Here is a 17,466-nt window from a genome sequence, read left to right as displayed (position 1 = left end):
CATTAGAGTTTTACCGTTAACTTTTTCTGGCAGACTGGCATCGTTTGGACAGTTTATGCTGTATATTATTCACGCGTAGTTTGGTAGTTAGGGTCGTGTGTCCTGGAGGTCTGGTCTGGTCCTCCGCCTGTGTGTGTGTGTCACTGGAGGCATGTGTGTCACGCCAGTGTCACTGGAGGCATGTGTGTCACGCCAGTGTCACTGGAGGCATATGTGTCACTTCAGTGTTACTGGAGGCATGTGTGTCACTTCAGTGTCACTGGAGGCATGTGTGTCACTTCAGTGTCACTGGAGGCATGTGTGTCACTTCAGTGTCACTGGAGGCATGTGTGTCACTTCAGTGTCACTGGAGGCATGTGTGTCACTTCAGTGTCACTGGAGGCATGTGTGTCACTTCAGTGTCACTGGAGGAATATGTGTCACTTCAGTGTCACTGGAGGCATGTGTGTCACTTCAGTGTCACTGGAGGCATATGTGTCACTTCAGTGTCACTGGAGGCATATGTGTCACTTCAGTGTCACTGGAGGCATGTGTGTCACTTCAGTGTCACTGGAGGCATATGTGTCACTTCAGTGTCACTGGAGGCATGTGTGTCACTTCAGTGTCACTGGAGGCATATGTGTCACTTCAGTGTCACTGGAGGCATGTGTGTCACTCCACTGTCACTGAAGGCATATCACCAGAGGCACATGTTAACAATATAAAATCAGCGGAATATGCTTACTAGTCAAAACATTTTGGTTATCTCCAGGAACATGAAGTAGTAAACGACCAGGAAGTTGTAAAATGTCCATTTTAAACCTGAACAAAACATGAGGCAGGCCTTTAGACGCCCTCCTAAACAATCTCTGGAGGTTAAAAAGAGAGAGTCTAGTGGCGGTGTGCTACAAAAGTGACACTTTAATGCAAGGGAATACGCTGCCACTTCTTTATTCCCAAAAAGCAGAATGCACCATCATAAACCTCCTACCAGGGATAAGCACTCAGTGGTTCAAGAGACTGTAAAAGTGAGAGTGGGGAAAGGGAATTTAGGTGCTCCACTTAAACTATATTCCATGTTACCACGATCTTCCGTATGGCTGTGTGGAGGTGTTGGAAATGGAAGACTTCCATCTCGTGTATTTCGCTTATATTCCACCGCCACAACACATAAGCATATTATATATATATATATATATATATATATATATATGCGAACAAGCCTGAATGGTCCCCAGGACAATATGCAACTGAAAACTCACACCCCAGAAGTGACTCGAACCCATACTCCCAGGAGCCACGCAACTGGTATGTACAAGACGCCTTAATCCACTTGACCATCACGACCGGACATAATGAGGTGATAGCCGAGGCTATTTGAACCACCCCACCGCCGGCACTCGGATAGTAATCTTGGGCATAGCATTTTACCAAATCACCTCATTCTTTGGGGCACACGTGAGGAACACAAATGCGAACAAGCCTGAATGGTCCCCAGGACAATATGCAACTGAAAATGCAACTCATAATGCATAATGCAACTCATTATGTCCGGTCGTGATGGTCAAGTGGATTAAGGCGTCTTGTACATACCAGTTGCGTGGCTCCTGGGAGTATGGGTTCGAGTCCCTTCTGGGGTGTGAGTTTTCAGTTATATATATATATATATATATATATATATATATATATATATATATATATATATATATATATATATATATATATATATATATATATATATATATATATATATGTCGTACCTAATAGCCAGAACGCACTTCTCAGCCTACTATTCAAGGCCCGATTTGCCTAATAAGCCAAGTTTTCATGAATTAATGTTTTTTCGTCTACCTAACCTACCTAACCTAACCTAACCTAGCTTTTTTTGGCTACCTAACCAAACCTTACCTATAAATATAGGTTAGGTTAGGTTAGGTAGGGTTGGTTAGGTTCGGTCATATATCTACGTTAATTTTAACTCCAATAAAAAAAAATTGACCTCATACATAGAGAAAAGGGTTGCTTTATCATTTCATAAGAAAAAAATTATAGTAAATATATTAATTCAGGAAAACTTGGCTTATTAGGCAAATCGGGCCTTGAATAGTAGGCTGAGAAGTGAGTTCTGGCTACTAGGTACGACATATATATATATATATATATATATATATATATATATATATATATATATATATATATATATATATATATATATATATATATATATATATGTCGTACCTAGTAGCCAGAACGCACTTGTCAGCCTACTATGCAAGGCCCGATTTGCCTAATAAGCCAAGTTTTCATGAATTAATTGTTTTTCGACTACCTAACCTACCTAACCTAACCTAACCTAACTTTTTCGGCTACCTAACCAAACCTAACCTATAAAGATAGGTTAGGTTAGGTTAGGTAGGGTTGGTTAGGTTCGGTCATATATCTACGTTAATTTTAACTCCAATAAAAAAAAATGACCTCATACATAATGAAATGGGTAGCTTTATCATTTCATCAGAAAAAAATTAGAAAAAATATATTAATTCAGGAAAACTTGGCTTATTAGGCAAATCGGGCCTTGAATAGTAGGCCGAAAAGTGAGTTCTGGCTACTAGGTACGACATATATATATATATTATTAAATCAGCTTCTCTGAGAATATATCTCGCATTTTAAATATATATATATCGTGTGTATTAACATTAGGAATTTGCATTTGCATTCATATTACGGCGCAAAATGTACAACAATTTATGAATAATGTTTTTGAATTTCAATTTAAATATTTCTCTACTGTGTGAAAGAGATCTAACAATACTCTAGAGCTTTGACTTAATTTATTTCAAGAGTCGGAACTATGTTTTATTATTATGTATATTTTGTATGGCTCTGAAATTTATTTTACTTGTCTCCGCAGTTGTATCTGCTTTAATACCCCTCGCCCCACTCCCTACCTTCTCTCCTCTCTCATATTCTACCTAGGTACCTCCAATCTCTCCTTCTCTCATATCCTACCTAGATACCTCCAATCTCTTCTTCTCTCATCTCCTCATTTCCCATCTTCTTTAACTTATCAACCTCGACACCTTCACATACCTTTCCTCACTCTATTCCAAGCCTCATTCTTCCTCCCTCATACTTTCTCCTCTCTCACACACGCACACTCTTTCCTCCTCACCTCATATCGAATGCCCCCTTCCTACTGCCGCCTCACTCACCGTTATATTCTCACTTCAGATACCTCTGTACTCAACGTCTGGCGAATTATCGCTTGTGCTGGCGATGCCTGGCGAACAGAAGAACTTCATCGCTAATGGCCTGGCGCAGGTAAGATGCTCAACGTGTTCCCGAGATTACTATACACGATGAGAAAGATAGTAGTGACTATGATGGAAATAGTGACCCCGGAATTGAATCCTATTAACATGGGGCTACATAACCATCCCATGGGGGCTACATAACCATCCCATGGTGCTACATAACCATCCCATGGGGGCTACATAACCATCCCATGGGGGCTACATAACCATCCCATGGGGGCTACATAACCATCCCATGGGGGCTACATAACCATCCCATGGGGCTACATAACCATCCCATGGGGGCTACATAACCATCCCATGGGGGCTACATAACCATCCCATGGGGGCTACATAACCATCCCATGACATGCACAATCTGCATTTGTCATAAGACAATATCAGCAAATACACCAATGAGTTGTACTAATTAGAGTACGGAATGATAGTGATAAGATTCATACCTGTTTATAATGACATTAATTTTTCATATCAAACGCTTTTTCTGGCTGTGTTTGTGTTAACCAATCACAAGTTAAGTTCGACGCCGTCGAAGCGATAGAGACGATCGAGGACCTGCCTATTATGCGTGTTGCAGATGGCGATCTGCAACACGAAAGACCTGCCTCAGGAAACACAAACCGAAACTGTCTCTATTTTCCGCTTGTTACAACTTGTAATAAAGTTGTTACATCTTGGCTTAACGTGTTTATGACGTATTAGAACGTTGTTACAACTTGCTATATTGGTTGTTATAACTGGTTAGGAGGTGTTAAAACTTGTTCGAACGTTGTGCCAACGTTGTAGTTTCGGTGTGTGTTTGGCGGGCTGCCTCAGGAAATACAGGCAGAAGACACGAAAAAAAAGAGACCAAAACGAATAAGATAAAAACAGATACAAAAACATAAAAGCATAAAAAGGCCAGAAACGATGAATAAGATTAAAAAAAAAAACTTTTTACACTTGTAAAAACTTTTTACACGTGTAAAATTTTTTACACGAACAATAAACACTACACAATAACCTATTATGAACAAATCCGCAAGGGCCGTGACGAGGATTCGAACCTTGTTTTGAAGGGGGAGATGTGTAAAACCCTGGATTGTGCCTCGGAGAGACTGCAGGATCCAGTAAGTTCAGTAGAAATTCGGTTTCAACTCCTTTTGACCATGTCGTAGCTCAGTCGATTAAGGCAGCGTCTGGGATGCTCTCGGACGCAGGTTCGAAACCTAGTCACGGCCCTCGTGGATTTGTTCATTTGATGCATCACGCAATTGTGATTTCTGTGTGTAATAACCTATTATCCTTTAAACGGATTGTAGAGAGAGATTGTGAAGCAGCAGCAGTTCCACACAATAGAACCCCACGATTGACCCCGTTTGGCAGCAAATGTTGGCGGAACTTGGGGCAAATAACACGCCAGAACGCTACGGTCAAGTCATGCATTGTCAAACGTAAATTGACTATTCGTGCTTTGCAGCACCTCAAAGAGGAATGAGACAGGGGGAGCTTGAAGAGCTGCCCAAGTGTGATTTGCTGGCTTTCTCGGTGGACTAACTGGCTCAGTGACTGGTAGGTTGTATGGCTGGTTACCTGGGCGACATGGCTGGCTGTCTGGGGGTAGCCAGGCTAGTTGGCTGGCTGGCTGTCTAGGGGGGGGGGGGAGCCGGGCTAGTTGGCTGGCTGTCCAACCTGTCCTCCTACAAAGAACGTAGCATTTCGATCGTATGCGTTACATAAGGCTAAAAATTGCTGTACTAGAAAATGGAAGCGGCTGGCGAAAGTGACGAACTGTCCCGTTTTTTGTTTTGGGTCCTCTGGTAGGTTAGTTGATGACACTTTATATTGGGCTGTTTTCTTGACGTTGAGAAGCCTTAGGAGAATACGCTGGGCTGTCTCGAGATAGCCTAATTAGCTGGCTGACTGTCTGGATGGTTGGGCTATTTACAGACTTTGGTTGACTGAATTGTCAGTTAATTGGCTGACGGAATAGTTAGTTGATGGGATTGAAAAGTTAGTTGATTGGGTCGTTAGCTGCGTAAATTGGTTTGGAAACCACTGACATAAGACATTCAAAGTATGGATCTAAAATATTCAAAGTATGGATTTAAAATATTCAAAGTATGAATCTAACACCTTCAAAACCTGGCTTTAAATTTTAAGCAGAAATTCACGTTAGTTGTACACCAAGATTTCAAAATGAAAAAACAATATACCATAACCTTCACGGAAGCAAATTAGTAAAACTACCATTTTTGATACTTTTACAATCAAGAGGAATTCAACGTTTTTTGTGGTAAAATTGAAAAGTAAAAAAAATTATTAACCAATCTATTTTTTTGTAATTTAAATGAGTGATATGTTTGGGAACAAATTCGTTGATAATTTGGTGTAGTTAGGCCACGGTAATGTTTAACCAGAGTTGCCTTTCATATATGTGTGCAATTTGAGCGTCATAATTAATGATGATCAAATGTTTTGTTAACAATCCCGGCCTCAGCAAAATGCCAGTTTGGAGCAGTAAAGTTTTAACAGACGAATTAAACTAGACTCTGATAAAACAACAACAGGAATACAAAATACAAATGATCAAGCCACCACACACCATCAACTTCATCAACCACACAAACATACCATCAACTACAATCACAACCAACACATATTAACAATATCACCGACATTAGCAACCACAACAACAATTACACCAGCATCATCAACAAGCGCATCGCAACTACCAGACAACAATCAAGAACCACATTAACCATAACACCATCAACCACACCAGCATCAACAACCATGAGAGCATCAACACTGACGCCATTCACTCACACCAACCACCATCTCACTATTCAACTACTCATTAAATACCCACCAACCATACAACTACCCCCCCTCCCTCACCATAATATACTACTACTCAACCAAATAAATTAATAAATTCTACTCAATAAATAAATGTAAATTAACCTTCGTATTTACACATTAATTTACACGAGAAATTAAATATCAATCTCTCTTAATGATATGAACCTGAAACTCGATAATTTTTTTTATTATGTATACATCTTATCTTGAGGTTATCTTGAGATGATTTCGGGGCTTTAGTGTCCCCGCGGCCCGGTCCTCGACCAGGCCTCCACCCCCAGGAAGCAGCCCGTGACAGCTAACTAACACCCAGGTACCTATTTACTGCTAGGTAACAGGGGCATTCAGGGTGAAAGAAACTTTGCCCATTTGTTTCTGCCTCGTGCGGGAATCGAACCCGCGCCACAGAATTACGAGTCCTGCGCGCTATCCATCAGGCTACGAGGCCCCTACCTTGTGATACCTTGTGATAAATACAGAATCAAGAGTTGGAAAGCTTGATTATATTATATTTCCGGACGGAATTTTTATTGTAGTAGTAAACCATCAAAATTCACAATGTAATTTTACTGAATGAGCTCATCCAAATGTTTTCATTATCTCATTAAACCTTTTACATACATATTTCCAATATTTACAATATGTTCATTTACCTAAGGGCACTTTCCAGATTTAATAAAAGTTGCAATTAAGTATTTTTAGAAAAATCACATATGCACACAAATCATCCGGACACTAGATATATGAAAACGCTACATATTACTCATACATAATACATCATATTACACATACATAATGCTTTACATTACAAATTTTACGAATATAATGCTACATATTAAGGAAGAACATACAAGACATGCCATATATTTTGCATTTATGATATATATTTCAGGAATAAATAGATATCTCTTATTGAAAATTGGGAAGAACACGATGGTGAGAAAAGGACTGTGAGAACAACATCAGTTAACTCAAAAATCAGTATAAATTAAAAATACTTAAAATTAAAAAATTAAAAATACTTAAAATTAAAAAAATAAAAATACTAAAATGTATTAAAAATACTCTTAAAAGTATCTAAACAGAAACAGGCATAAATGTGCTCCTAAAAAAATTTACATTTAAATTGACATTTTATACAAAAGCCATATTTAAATTATAACAAGCCACTTGCTTCAACACTGCTGAAGTGCCCTATTTAATAATATATAAAAAAATATTTAAACATACAAAAAAAATGGTAATATATAAGATTCTCCAAATAAAACAGATAGCATGAATGTAATGTTCGAAATATGAGCTGTTGTACTTATTATAAGAAAAAGCTGTTTTGTATTTTTTTGGAATTATAGAACAGAAACACGAACTAATCATAAACCAATCCTAAACTGTCCTAGGTCTAAACGTTCCTGTGTAATATATATATATATATATATATATATATATGCAAACAAGCCTGAATGGTCCCCAGGACTATATACAACTGAAAACTCACACCCCAGAAGTGACTCGAACCCATACTCCCACAACTGATATGTACAGGGACGCCTTAATCCGCTTGACCATCACGACCGGACATAAGGAAGTGATAGCCGAGGCTATATGAACCACTTCCCCGCCGGCACTCGGATGGTAATCTTGGGCATAGCATTTTATCAAATCACCTCATTCTTTGGGGCACACGTGAGGAACACAAATGCAAACAAGCCTGAATGGTCCCCAGGACTATATACAACTGAAAACTCACACCCCAGAAGTGACTCGAACCCATACTCCCACAACTGGTATGTACAGGGACGCCTTAATCCGCTTGACCATCACGACCGGACATAAGGAAGTGATAGCCGAGGCTATATGAACCACTTCCCCGCCGGCACTCGGATGGTAATCTTGGGCATAGCATTTTATCAAATCACCTCATTCTTTGGGGCACACGTGAGGAACACAAATGCAAACAAGCCTGAATGGTCCCCAGGACTATATACAACTGAAAACTCACACCCCAGAAGTGACTCGAACCCATACTCCCACAACTGGTATGATTAAGGCGTCCCTGTACATACCAGTTGTGGGAGTATGGGTTCGAGTCACTTCTGGGGTGTGAGTTTTCAGTTGTATATAGTCCTGGGGACCATTCAGGCTTGTTTGCATTTGTGTTCCTCACGTGTGCCCCAAAGAATGAGGTGATTTGATAAAATGCTATGCCCAAGATTACCATCCGAGTGCCGGCGGGGAAGTGGTTCATATAGCCTCGGCTATCACTTCCTTATGTCCGGTCGTGATGGTCAAGCGGATTAAGGCGTCCCTGTACATACCAGTTGTGGGAGTATGGGTTCGAGTCACTTCTGGGGTGTGAGTTTTCAGTTGTATATAGTCCTGGGGACCATTCAGGCTTGTTTGCATTTGTGTTCCTCACGTGTGCCCCAAAGAATGAGGTGATTTGATAAAATGCTATGCCCAAGATTACCATCCGAGTGCCGGCGGGGAAGTGGTTCATATAGCCTCGGCTATCACTTCCTTATGTCCGGTCGTGATGGTCAAGCGGATTAAGGCGTCCCTGTACATACCAGTTGTGGGAGTATGGGTTCGAGTCACTTCTGGGGTGTGAGTTTTCAGTTATATATATATATATATATATATATATATATATATATATATATATATTCAGCAGAATACCTTGAAATAAGTCTGACGGGGATAATGGATTGGGGAGGGGGGCTGGGGGGAATTGCGTGTGGGGGGAACTATAATAGATTGTGGCCCCCCACACACGCGCGTGCAGAGATATGGAGAGCCCAGCACCAGACCTACGAATACCTCCTCTCAATAAGAGAAGAATGTGCGAGGAAACTTATAATGGAGGAGAGCGGAAGAGAGGAATAAAGGCCGCGGTGAGTTGTCGTGGAGGAGAAATACCAAGTTAGACGCACCAGAGAGGTCAAGAGAACACTTAGAACACGACGAAACTTTTCCCTGATGTCGTTAAGAACCATTCTAACAGTCACATCTTTGAGAATTAGCATTATCTTTAAAGCATTCTTAAGATCAGTTTATGATTATTTAAGGAAATAGATCCAATTCCAACAACCTCCATTGCTGTCAGCTAGTCTCCAGTCTTCGACATCTCTAGTCTTAAGTCTAGAAAAAAGTCTCTTCAGTCTTAAACCTCACCAATTTTTCATATTATGCCTTAAATTATTAAAATTATTCGGCTCACCCATTCGGCCTATTAGGATTAAATCTCAGTATCAAATGGAATTGTTGAATGATTTTAATCGGTGATAACTTTGTACTTAAATGAATATTAAAAGTGTTTTCTTTTTAACAACTGAACAATTGGGTAGACAATAATTAAGGAATAATAGAATTTCCATATATATAGAGAACTGGAAACTATATGATGTCAAATGAATCAATAATAATACCTGTATGAATTTGGACTTTTTTGGCGTATGGGACAAAATATAAATAAATTTTAGAGCTGTCAAAAATTATTTTCAACAAAAACTACATTAACAAGTTTAAAGTTTTTCGCGTATTTAAATCAAAACGTTAAGTATTTGGATCTATTTCCTTAAATATTCATAAACTGATCTTACGAATGCTTTAATGATAATGCTATAATAATCTGAGCGGTTTCTATGTACAGTGTATATGCATTAATAGAGATAGACAAACTACATAACACATATTTACATATAGATTGAAATTCCCGTGCGTAGATTTGCCACAAAATTAAGAAACTAAGATTTTTTACTATGTATTTTTGTGGGTTGGAACTTCTTTATTCATGGAATATGTTAAACCAACGTAAAACACTGGTTTGTTTTCCTCCCAATTCCATGTTTTTCCTAACCGTAAAACTCTCATGAAAATTATATTTTGATGTAGAATGATACTTTTCCCCATAATGACAATCCCATCGACTCAATCATCTACCAGATCACTGTTTCTCAACCAGGTTTCCTGGAACCTAAAGGCTCCACGAGAGGCCTCTAGGTGTTCCACAAGAAGTCTCTAGGGGCTCCCCTAGAAGTCACTACCCTGGAAACACAAACCGAAACTGTCTATTTTCCGCTTGTTAGAACTTGTAATAAAGTTGTTACATCTTGGCTTAACGTGTTTATGACATATTAGAACGTTGTTACAACTTGCTATATTGGTTGTTATAACTGGTTAGGTGTTAAAACTTGTTCGAACGTTGTACCAACGTCGTAGTTTCGGTGTGTGTTTGGCGGGTAGGGATTCCGTGAAAAACGGAGCCCATAGTGACCTAGCCATTAGGTGACTAGGGGCTAATAATTTTCCCCTAGTCATCCCGTATACCTACCAACTCTCGAATTAAACCCAATTATTATTTACACCTACCAAGTCTAGAATTACACCTACTCAATTACATCAAGTACATCAATCACGTCGTTAATTACACCTAATGCATCATCAAGCACCACCTACTGACCACTCAATTACCCTACAGCTGGAGTCAACGCTGAACCCGGAGAAATGGAGCCAGGTATTGAGGTCAATGCTCCCCAATACCGTCCAGTTAAAGATGCCAGTGTTTCGTCACAGAGCCTTCCATAACTTCTCCAGCATCCTCGGAGGCCTGGGGCTTGGTCAACTTTTCCAGGTGAGATGGACGGAGGGAGGGAAGGTAGGGAGGGAGGGAGGGAGGGAGGGAGGGAGGGAGGGGGGAAAGGTAGGAGGGAGGGAGGGAGGGAGGGAGGGGGGAAAGGTAGGAGGGAGGGAGGGAGGGAGGAAAGGTAGGAGGGAGGGAGGGAGGGGGGAAAGGTAGGAGGTAGGGAGGGAGGGAGGAAAGGTAGGGAGGGAGGGAGGGAGGGAGAGAGGAAAGGTAGGGAGGTAGGGAGGGAGGAAAGGTAGGGAAGAAAGTAGGGAGGGGGACGGGGGGGGGGAGAAGGGAGGGAATTATCAATGGAAAACGCCAAGCCATTACGACTATATATCACTGGGAAGGGGTCAGGATAAGGATTTGGGATGGGACGGTGGGGGGAGGGGGGGGGAGGAATGGTGTCCAATCACATGGACGGTCGGGGATTGAACGCCGATCTGCTTGAAGCGAGACCTTCGCTCTACCGTCCAGCCCAAGTGGTTGGGCGAGGGGGGGGGGGGGGAGAGAAGCAAATATGGGGTTAAGGAAGCATGAAGCAATGAAATATGAATAGTAAGAGAAGCGAAGAATTGGTGTGTTGGGTGAGATAAAGGGAAACAAAACAAACAAGTAGACAGTTAAAGAGTAAGAGGTAGATAATTAAAACTATTTTTTAATAAACAGATAGGTAGAGAGAGTTCTTATGCATGAAATAAGTCACAATAACGTTGCTGAAAAAAATAACACAGGGAGTTGCAGGCGATGAGTCACAATAACGTGGCTGAAGTATGTTGACCAGACCACACACTAGAAGTTGAAGGGACGACGACGTTTCGGTCCGTCCTGGACCATTCTCAAGTCGATTGTGAGAATGACAATCGACTTGAGAATGGTCCAGGACGGACCGAAACGTCGTCGTCCCTTGAACTTCTAGTGTGTGGTCTGGTCAACACAGGGAGTTCATAGAGTCGTGCTCTAGTTCAAGAACTAGAGCATGATTTCACTAATATATTCAGTGCTAGAAATCTGATACTGAAGCACATCACTTGCAAACCACTCACGAAATCTTGATTAAAATCGTTCTCACGAGCCAGGCACAGTGCCTTCGCAAATCCAATATCCCGTTTAATTTTCTTCCTTTTAATTACACAGGAAGGCAAAGCTGACTTCTCAGGAATCAACCACGTCAAAAATCTTCATCTTAGTGATGTCGTCCAGCTTACTGAGTTCCAATCATGCCAAGTGGAGAGCCCTCCTCTATCGAGAGCCATCAGGTCGAGGAGGTCGCCTTCAGAAGAAAGTGATTCTGACGAAGAAGAAAGTGATTCTGACGAAGAAGAAGAAGCCGAAGACTCCAGGACTCTATACCAACCGACTTATATCTACGGCTTTCCCATGGTAGAATACCTGCAGCTGGACAAGATGAAGCTCACCCGCATGGATCCTGAAGGAGGCCACTATGACGAGATCTTCAGTAAGTATTTTCCACGGCAAGTCTCTCCAACAAAAAGCTCTCTGACACAAGCGTCTTCAACAGACACTTCGAAGCGCAAGGCGCCCTCCACAGGTATTAAAACTCAACAGATCTCGTCGACGGGCAACTCTCAACACCAGGGGTCAACGGGAAACAATTTCCAGCAGGAGGCCTCCCTGTTAGTCTCCCCCCAAGAGACAATTCCGGAGAATCATCTCCCACAACAGGCATCATCGACAGACAAGCCTTCACATCACACGTCCTCGACAGAGAGCTCACATCACACGTCCTCGACAGAGAGCTTACAGCAGGCGGTCTCGACAGAGAGCTCACAGCAGGGGGTCTCGACAGAGAGTTCACAGCAGGCTGTCTCAACAGAGAGCTCACAGCAGGCTGTCTCGACAGAGAGCTCACAGCAGGCAGTCTCGACAGAGAGCTCACAGCAGGCAGTCTCGACAGAGAGCTCACAGCAGGCGGTCTCGACAGAGAGCTCACAGCAGGCGGTCTCGACAAAGAGCTCACAGCAGACGTATTCGACAGATAACTCACAGGAGTTATCTTCAACGAAGAAAAACCTCACAGAGAAGACATCTCAGACAGACAACTCTCCACAGCTGACTCCCTCGAAAGACAATTCCACACAGGAGACTTTTACGTTAACTTCTCCATTGCAGCAGAAATCCTCAAATAGCAGCCTCCCACAACACACATCGCATAAAGACAGTTCTGCACAGCAAACAACGCCTGCTAACACTACAAAACAAAAATCCTCACAACAGACAACATCTATACATAACTCCACTCAGCATGCTACCTCACCAAACAACTTCCCTCAGCAGAAAAACTTAACTTCACAGAAGACAACGAAGACGCAGATGGAAAGTGAAAACATCTTACCTGCCTCTCCCAAATACCAGTATTACAAAAACGACTTTGAGAAAAGCAGTGTATATCTTGGGTCTGAAGACTATAGGATCGACCGCATGGGACTACCTGCGGCCAGTGACGACACAAAGAGGCCCTCTGGTGGAGCCTTCTACCGACAAAGCGACGTTGGAACACTGGCGTTCGACCGAGCATTCCTTTACGCCGTCAGACACAATCCAACTGGACTATTGCTCTTCATTGGACGATATCTGGATCCCGAAGGAAACTAACAGGGAACAATTAGAAAAGTGTGCATTATAAGTACTTTTATCGTACATTGCTTCCTACTATTCAGGAATATTTATGTGACATTAGCAGCGGGAAACACACTTTACAAACCCATTAATTCTTTAGATAAGTGGCAGGTCTGTAAAAAAAAAAATTCTTGCGTGAGAAGTTAACCGAAATTCAATTACCTTGTGTCTCAAGTTCCGTGAGATAAAGTAGCCTCCCATCCCGTGTTCCCTGATTAGCTCTTTCAGGTCTCTGGTGATGCTATTCTTACCATCTCCTTTTGTTAACTTTTTGGGTGTAAATATGTGTGTGTGTCAAGTTTCTGCTGTTAAGGACGTGCATTTAATAACGTTCTTTATGTATAATCTTCAGGACTAGCTCATCGAATCTTCAAGACACTGAGAAAAGTATTTAGCATCAAAATTTATTTTATGGCGTATTTTGTCACCGTTTATCATCATAGTGCTTCTTACAGTTCTTTAAACGTTGAAACTTTTCATGTCAATAAGGGCAGCACAAGCTTCTCGCTCTAAACTACTGACAGAACAATAACACCCAGTTGTTACTTTTATCATTATAGTACCTTGCCCTAACTTACAGTTAAAATTAACCTTAACAGTCCAGCAACCAGGAGGCCTGGTCGACGACCGGACCGCGGGGACGCTAAGCCCCGGAAGCACCTCAAGTATCCTTAAGGTATTGTCTAAAATGGTCTCATTTCAACATCTGTTATCTCTTGCCTTAGAGGAGAGGCTTGCAAAGCGTGTTGCACTTTGAAATGTATATTTAGTTGTGCTTTGAAAGCTTTTAGTAGGCCTATCAACCTTAAATAATTTCATGATTTAAACGAGTATTTAGCGATGATGACTGGTGATGCTGAGGCAGATTGTGGCATTACATGAGTGGGGCTGAAGCATATATGAAGGATTAGCCTGGATACAGTATGCATCAGATGCTGAGCCTGGATACAGTATGCATCAGATGCTGAGCCTGGATACAGTATGCATCAGATGCTGAGCCTGGATACAGTATGCATCAGATGCTGAGCCTGGATACAGTATGCATCAGATGCTGAGCCTGGATACAGTATGCATCAGATGCTGAGCCTGGATACAGTATGCATCAGATGCTGAGCCTGGATACAGTATGCATCAGATGCTGAGCCTGGATACAGTATGCATCAGATGCTGAGCTTGGTGGCAGCCAAGCTCAGTATCTCGAATTATGATAAAAAATTACTTTTGTGAAAAAAATTGGCATTAACTTACCTCAAAAACCACTTACTATAGTCGTCAAAATACGAATCAGCAAATATTGATATAAACATTTAATTTGATCAAACCCAATGCCGATATTCAAAATGGAATATATTTATCCAACGTAAGCTATAAGTCCGGCATATTATAAATGTATTTTAATTAATTTTGTATAACTCTTTTATGAGTAAAATAATTTGCCTATAAAGGGGTCACGTGAAAAAAAAAATAATCATCAGCAGGAAGGTTAAATGAATTTGACATTGAAAATGTGAAATTTTTCCTCCTAGCTGACAAGGAAAAGGCTGAACGTGGCTTCTTCTAACGTCTAGCAGAAACTAGCGCCAGTTGAAGTGAGGTTTGGCCAGGCTGGTGGTAGATGAGGTAAACTGGGGTTTGGAGAGGCGACTTGTAACTCATCTGTTGAGGAGGTTGGGCGCATGATGGGCGTGATGAGTTGAGGTTCAATGGCCCGGGTGAGGTCGTAGCTGTGTCAAGCATCGCTGGGTGACATTGGGACTGGATGTTATAGGCTAGAGGGAAGCAGAGCTGGGTGAAGCAAAGCTGCGTGAAGCAGGGCTGGATGAATCAGGACTGGGTGAGGCAGGGCGGGGTGAGGCAGGGCGGAAAAGGGTGTGGTGGAAGTTATGTACACAGAATGCTCGTGTGTTTATTTACCCCTTCATCGTTGCACGAAAATTATTTCACGGAATTACTTTGGGAAAAATTCCTAAACTCCTGTTTTATTCACACGCTCACACACGCACACACACACACACACACACACACACACACACACACACACACACACACACACACACACACACACACACACACACACACACACGCACACACACACACACACACACACACACACACACACACACACACACACACACACGGCTGGGTATTCAGCGTTCATCTCGTCTTAATTTGACGCAACATTTCCATTGCGTTATCAGGGCGGGGATTCATTTGCATGCTATTGGTGTTGCCTTGCGTGCACATGGCGTTGGTTTATGATACATACACATACATTGTGAGCTCATGATACATACACATACATTGTGAGCTCATGATACATAACACATGCATTTTAGGTATATTTGCGATTCATTTTTTTCTTCAGGTTATTTAAGATTTTTTTAAGGTATTCCATACGAGGACACAGGCACCCTCCTAATGATTCTAATGGCTTTTTAATGGGAGGGGCCCCTGTATTATGCTCATTCCTTCACACTCGTCTTCCCTTCCATCCATCATTTTGTCTTTCCCATCTCGACCTCTCTCTTCTCCGCTATCCATCCTTTTCCTTCAACTGTGGTTCTGTTTCCTTCCTTCTTTTCCATTCTCGTCTGTTATACCGGTTATGTTCTTCTATATGCTCCTAGACACATAGGTCTCCCCTGCTGAGCTACTCCCCCCAACCACACACTCCCCCCCAACCACACACTCCCCCCAACCACACGCTCCTCCCCAACCCCAACCACCTCAGTACTCCCCATTGCTGAATAATCTCTCCTCAATAATCTAACACTGTCCTATTTCGACTATCTTCGGCTCTTCAGCCTTATCTCACCCCATCACCCAACTACGTTCCCTGAGTCTACCCTCACCCCATTACCATAAATCCCATCACCAAGCATCTCACCATCACTCTAGCCCCATCCCTGTACCCTACATAGTGTGCTTGTAAACAAAGAAAGTCCATGGTGGGAGTCGGAAAACAGCAAACAGCAGTTAGGAGGGGCTGGAATGCTTCTTAAGAGATTGCTTAACGAGTCTCTTACACTCCCTTTCCCCTCCGTCTCCATCACGCTCCTCTTCCATCTCTACCCATCACACTTTTACCACTGTTCACCCATTGCTGGGGTGTGGATTTTTTTTGCTAGGTGTCTACACGCGTGCTGTCAGAACTGCTTACGTGGCGGCTTTGCCACGTGCGTGAGAGAAGACCTTTTGAAGGGAAGTTAATTACGTCATTAATTACATCACGTAATACACGAATTTAGCCCAGCTGAGTCGTGTTAAATTCAGTCAAATGTTAACTTACAATAGCTAACTTCAGATGTGTTTTTGACAGCATTGACTCTTTACTGTATTTTTAATAACAAGCAATATCCGGTACAGTGTCTGCTATGTATTTGTAAATATATTTCGTTCGCCTCTTTCGTATTTAACAATCGCTAGTTAAATCCAGAGCCTATCAGTCTTTTTCTTTATTCGATAACGCTGCTGTATTGTTGTAGAACTATTATTTATTATTGTTAATTGTTATCACATATTTAATATTTATTAATTATTGTATTTTGTATATACACATTATTTATGTTAGAATAGATCCATTGTAATTTTTTTTGAGTGCGAGGTTTGAATAAATTATGAGAAAAGATTGGCTGTTTGTTGTGATTTTTGTATACAATGTTAAGTTTCTCAATAAAACTGTTTATGTTAATCTGATGGAATTTTATTTCATTCATTTATCTACTTATTGCTTGGATGACGATGTGGGTCATTCATATATGTATTCATGCGATGAATAAGTGAGAAGTTGAGGAGGGGGCGGGGGTTAGAGGGTGAAGAGGAGGGGGTTGGGTGTGTGTGTGGGGGGGGGGGGGGATTATGGTTGATGGGAAAGTACTCCAGTGGTGTACCAGGGAAAAGTACTCCAGTGGTGTACCAAGAGGGTAATATGTTAAGACGGAGGGACTTAATCCGAGGAGTCTCTCTGGGATCAGTTCTCTGTTCTAAGCTTTATGTTCGTGAATGACCCGCCTTTGTGAGGCAGAATCCTTCATTTCGATCATGGCGAATGATGCAAAACCA

At 41.7% G+C, this 17,466-nt stretch overlaps 1 protein-coding gene across 1 annotated transcript in view; it reads left to right on the top strand.

The window, feature by feature from the left end:
• Nucleotides 1–17,095, top strand: part of LOC123746124 (mucin-4) — a 97,954-nt gene extending 80,859 nt beyond the window's left edge. The window contains exons 10-12 of the mRNA XM_045727406.2: nt 3,214–3,303; nt 10,618–10,770; nt 11,902–17,095. Of these exons, the coding sequence (XP_045583362.1) occupies nt 3,214–3,303; nt 10,618–10,770; nt 11,902–13,380 (1,722 nt within the window). The 3' untranslated portion in view covers nt 13,381–17,095. The remainder of the gene's footprint in view (nt 1–3,213; nt 3,304–10,617; nt 10,771–11,901) is intronic.
• Nucleotides 17,096–17,466: the final 371 nt, after the last annotated feature.

This window comes from Procambarus clarkii, chromosome 78, assembly GCF_040958095.1.
Source record: "Procambarus clarkii isolate CNS0578487 chromosome 78, FALCON_Pclarkii_2.0, whole genome shotgun sequence".
NCBI classification, from domain to species: Eukaryota; Metazoa; Arthropoda; class Malacostraca; order Decapoda; family Cambaridae; genus Procambarus; species Procambarus clarkii.
The sequence above is the reverse complement of the archived record's forward strand: the minus strand, read 5'-3'. Positions and strand labels throughout refer to the sequence as shown.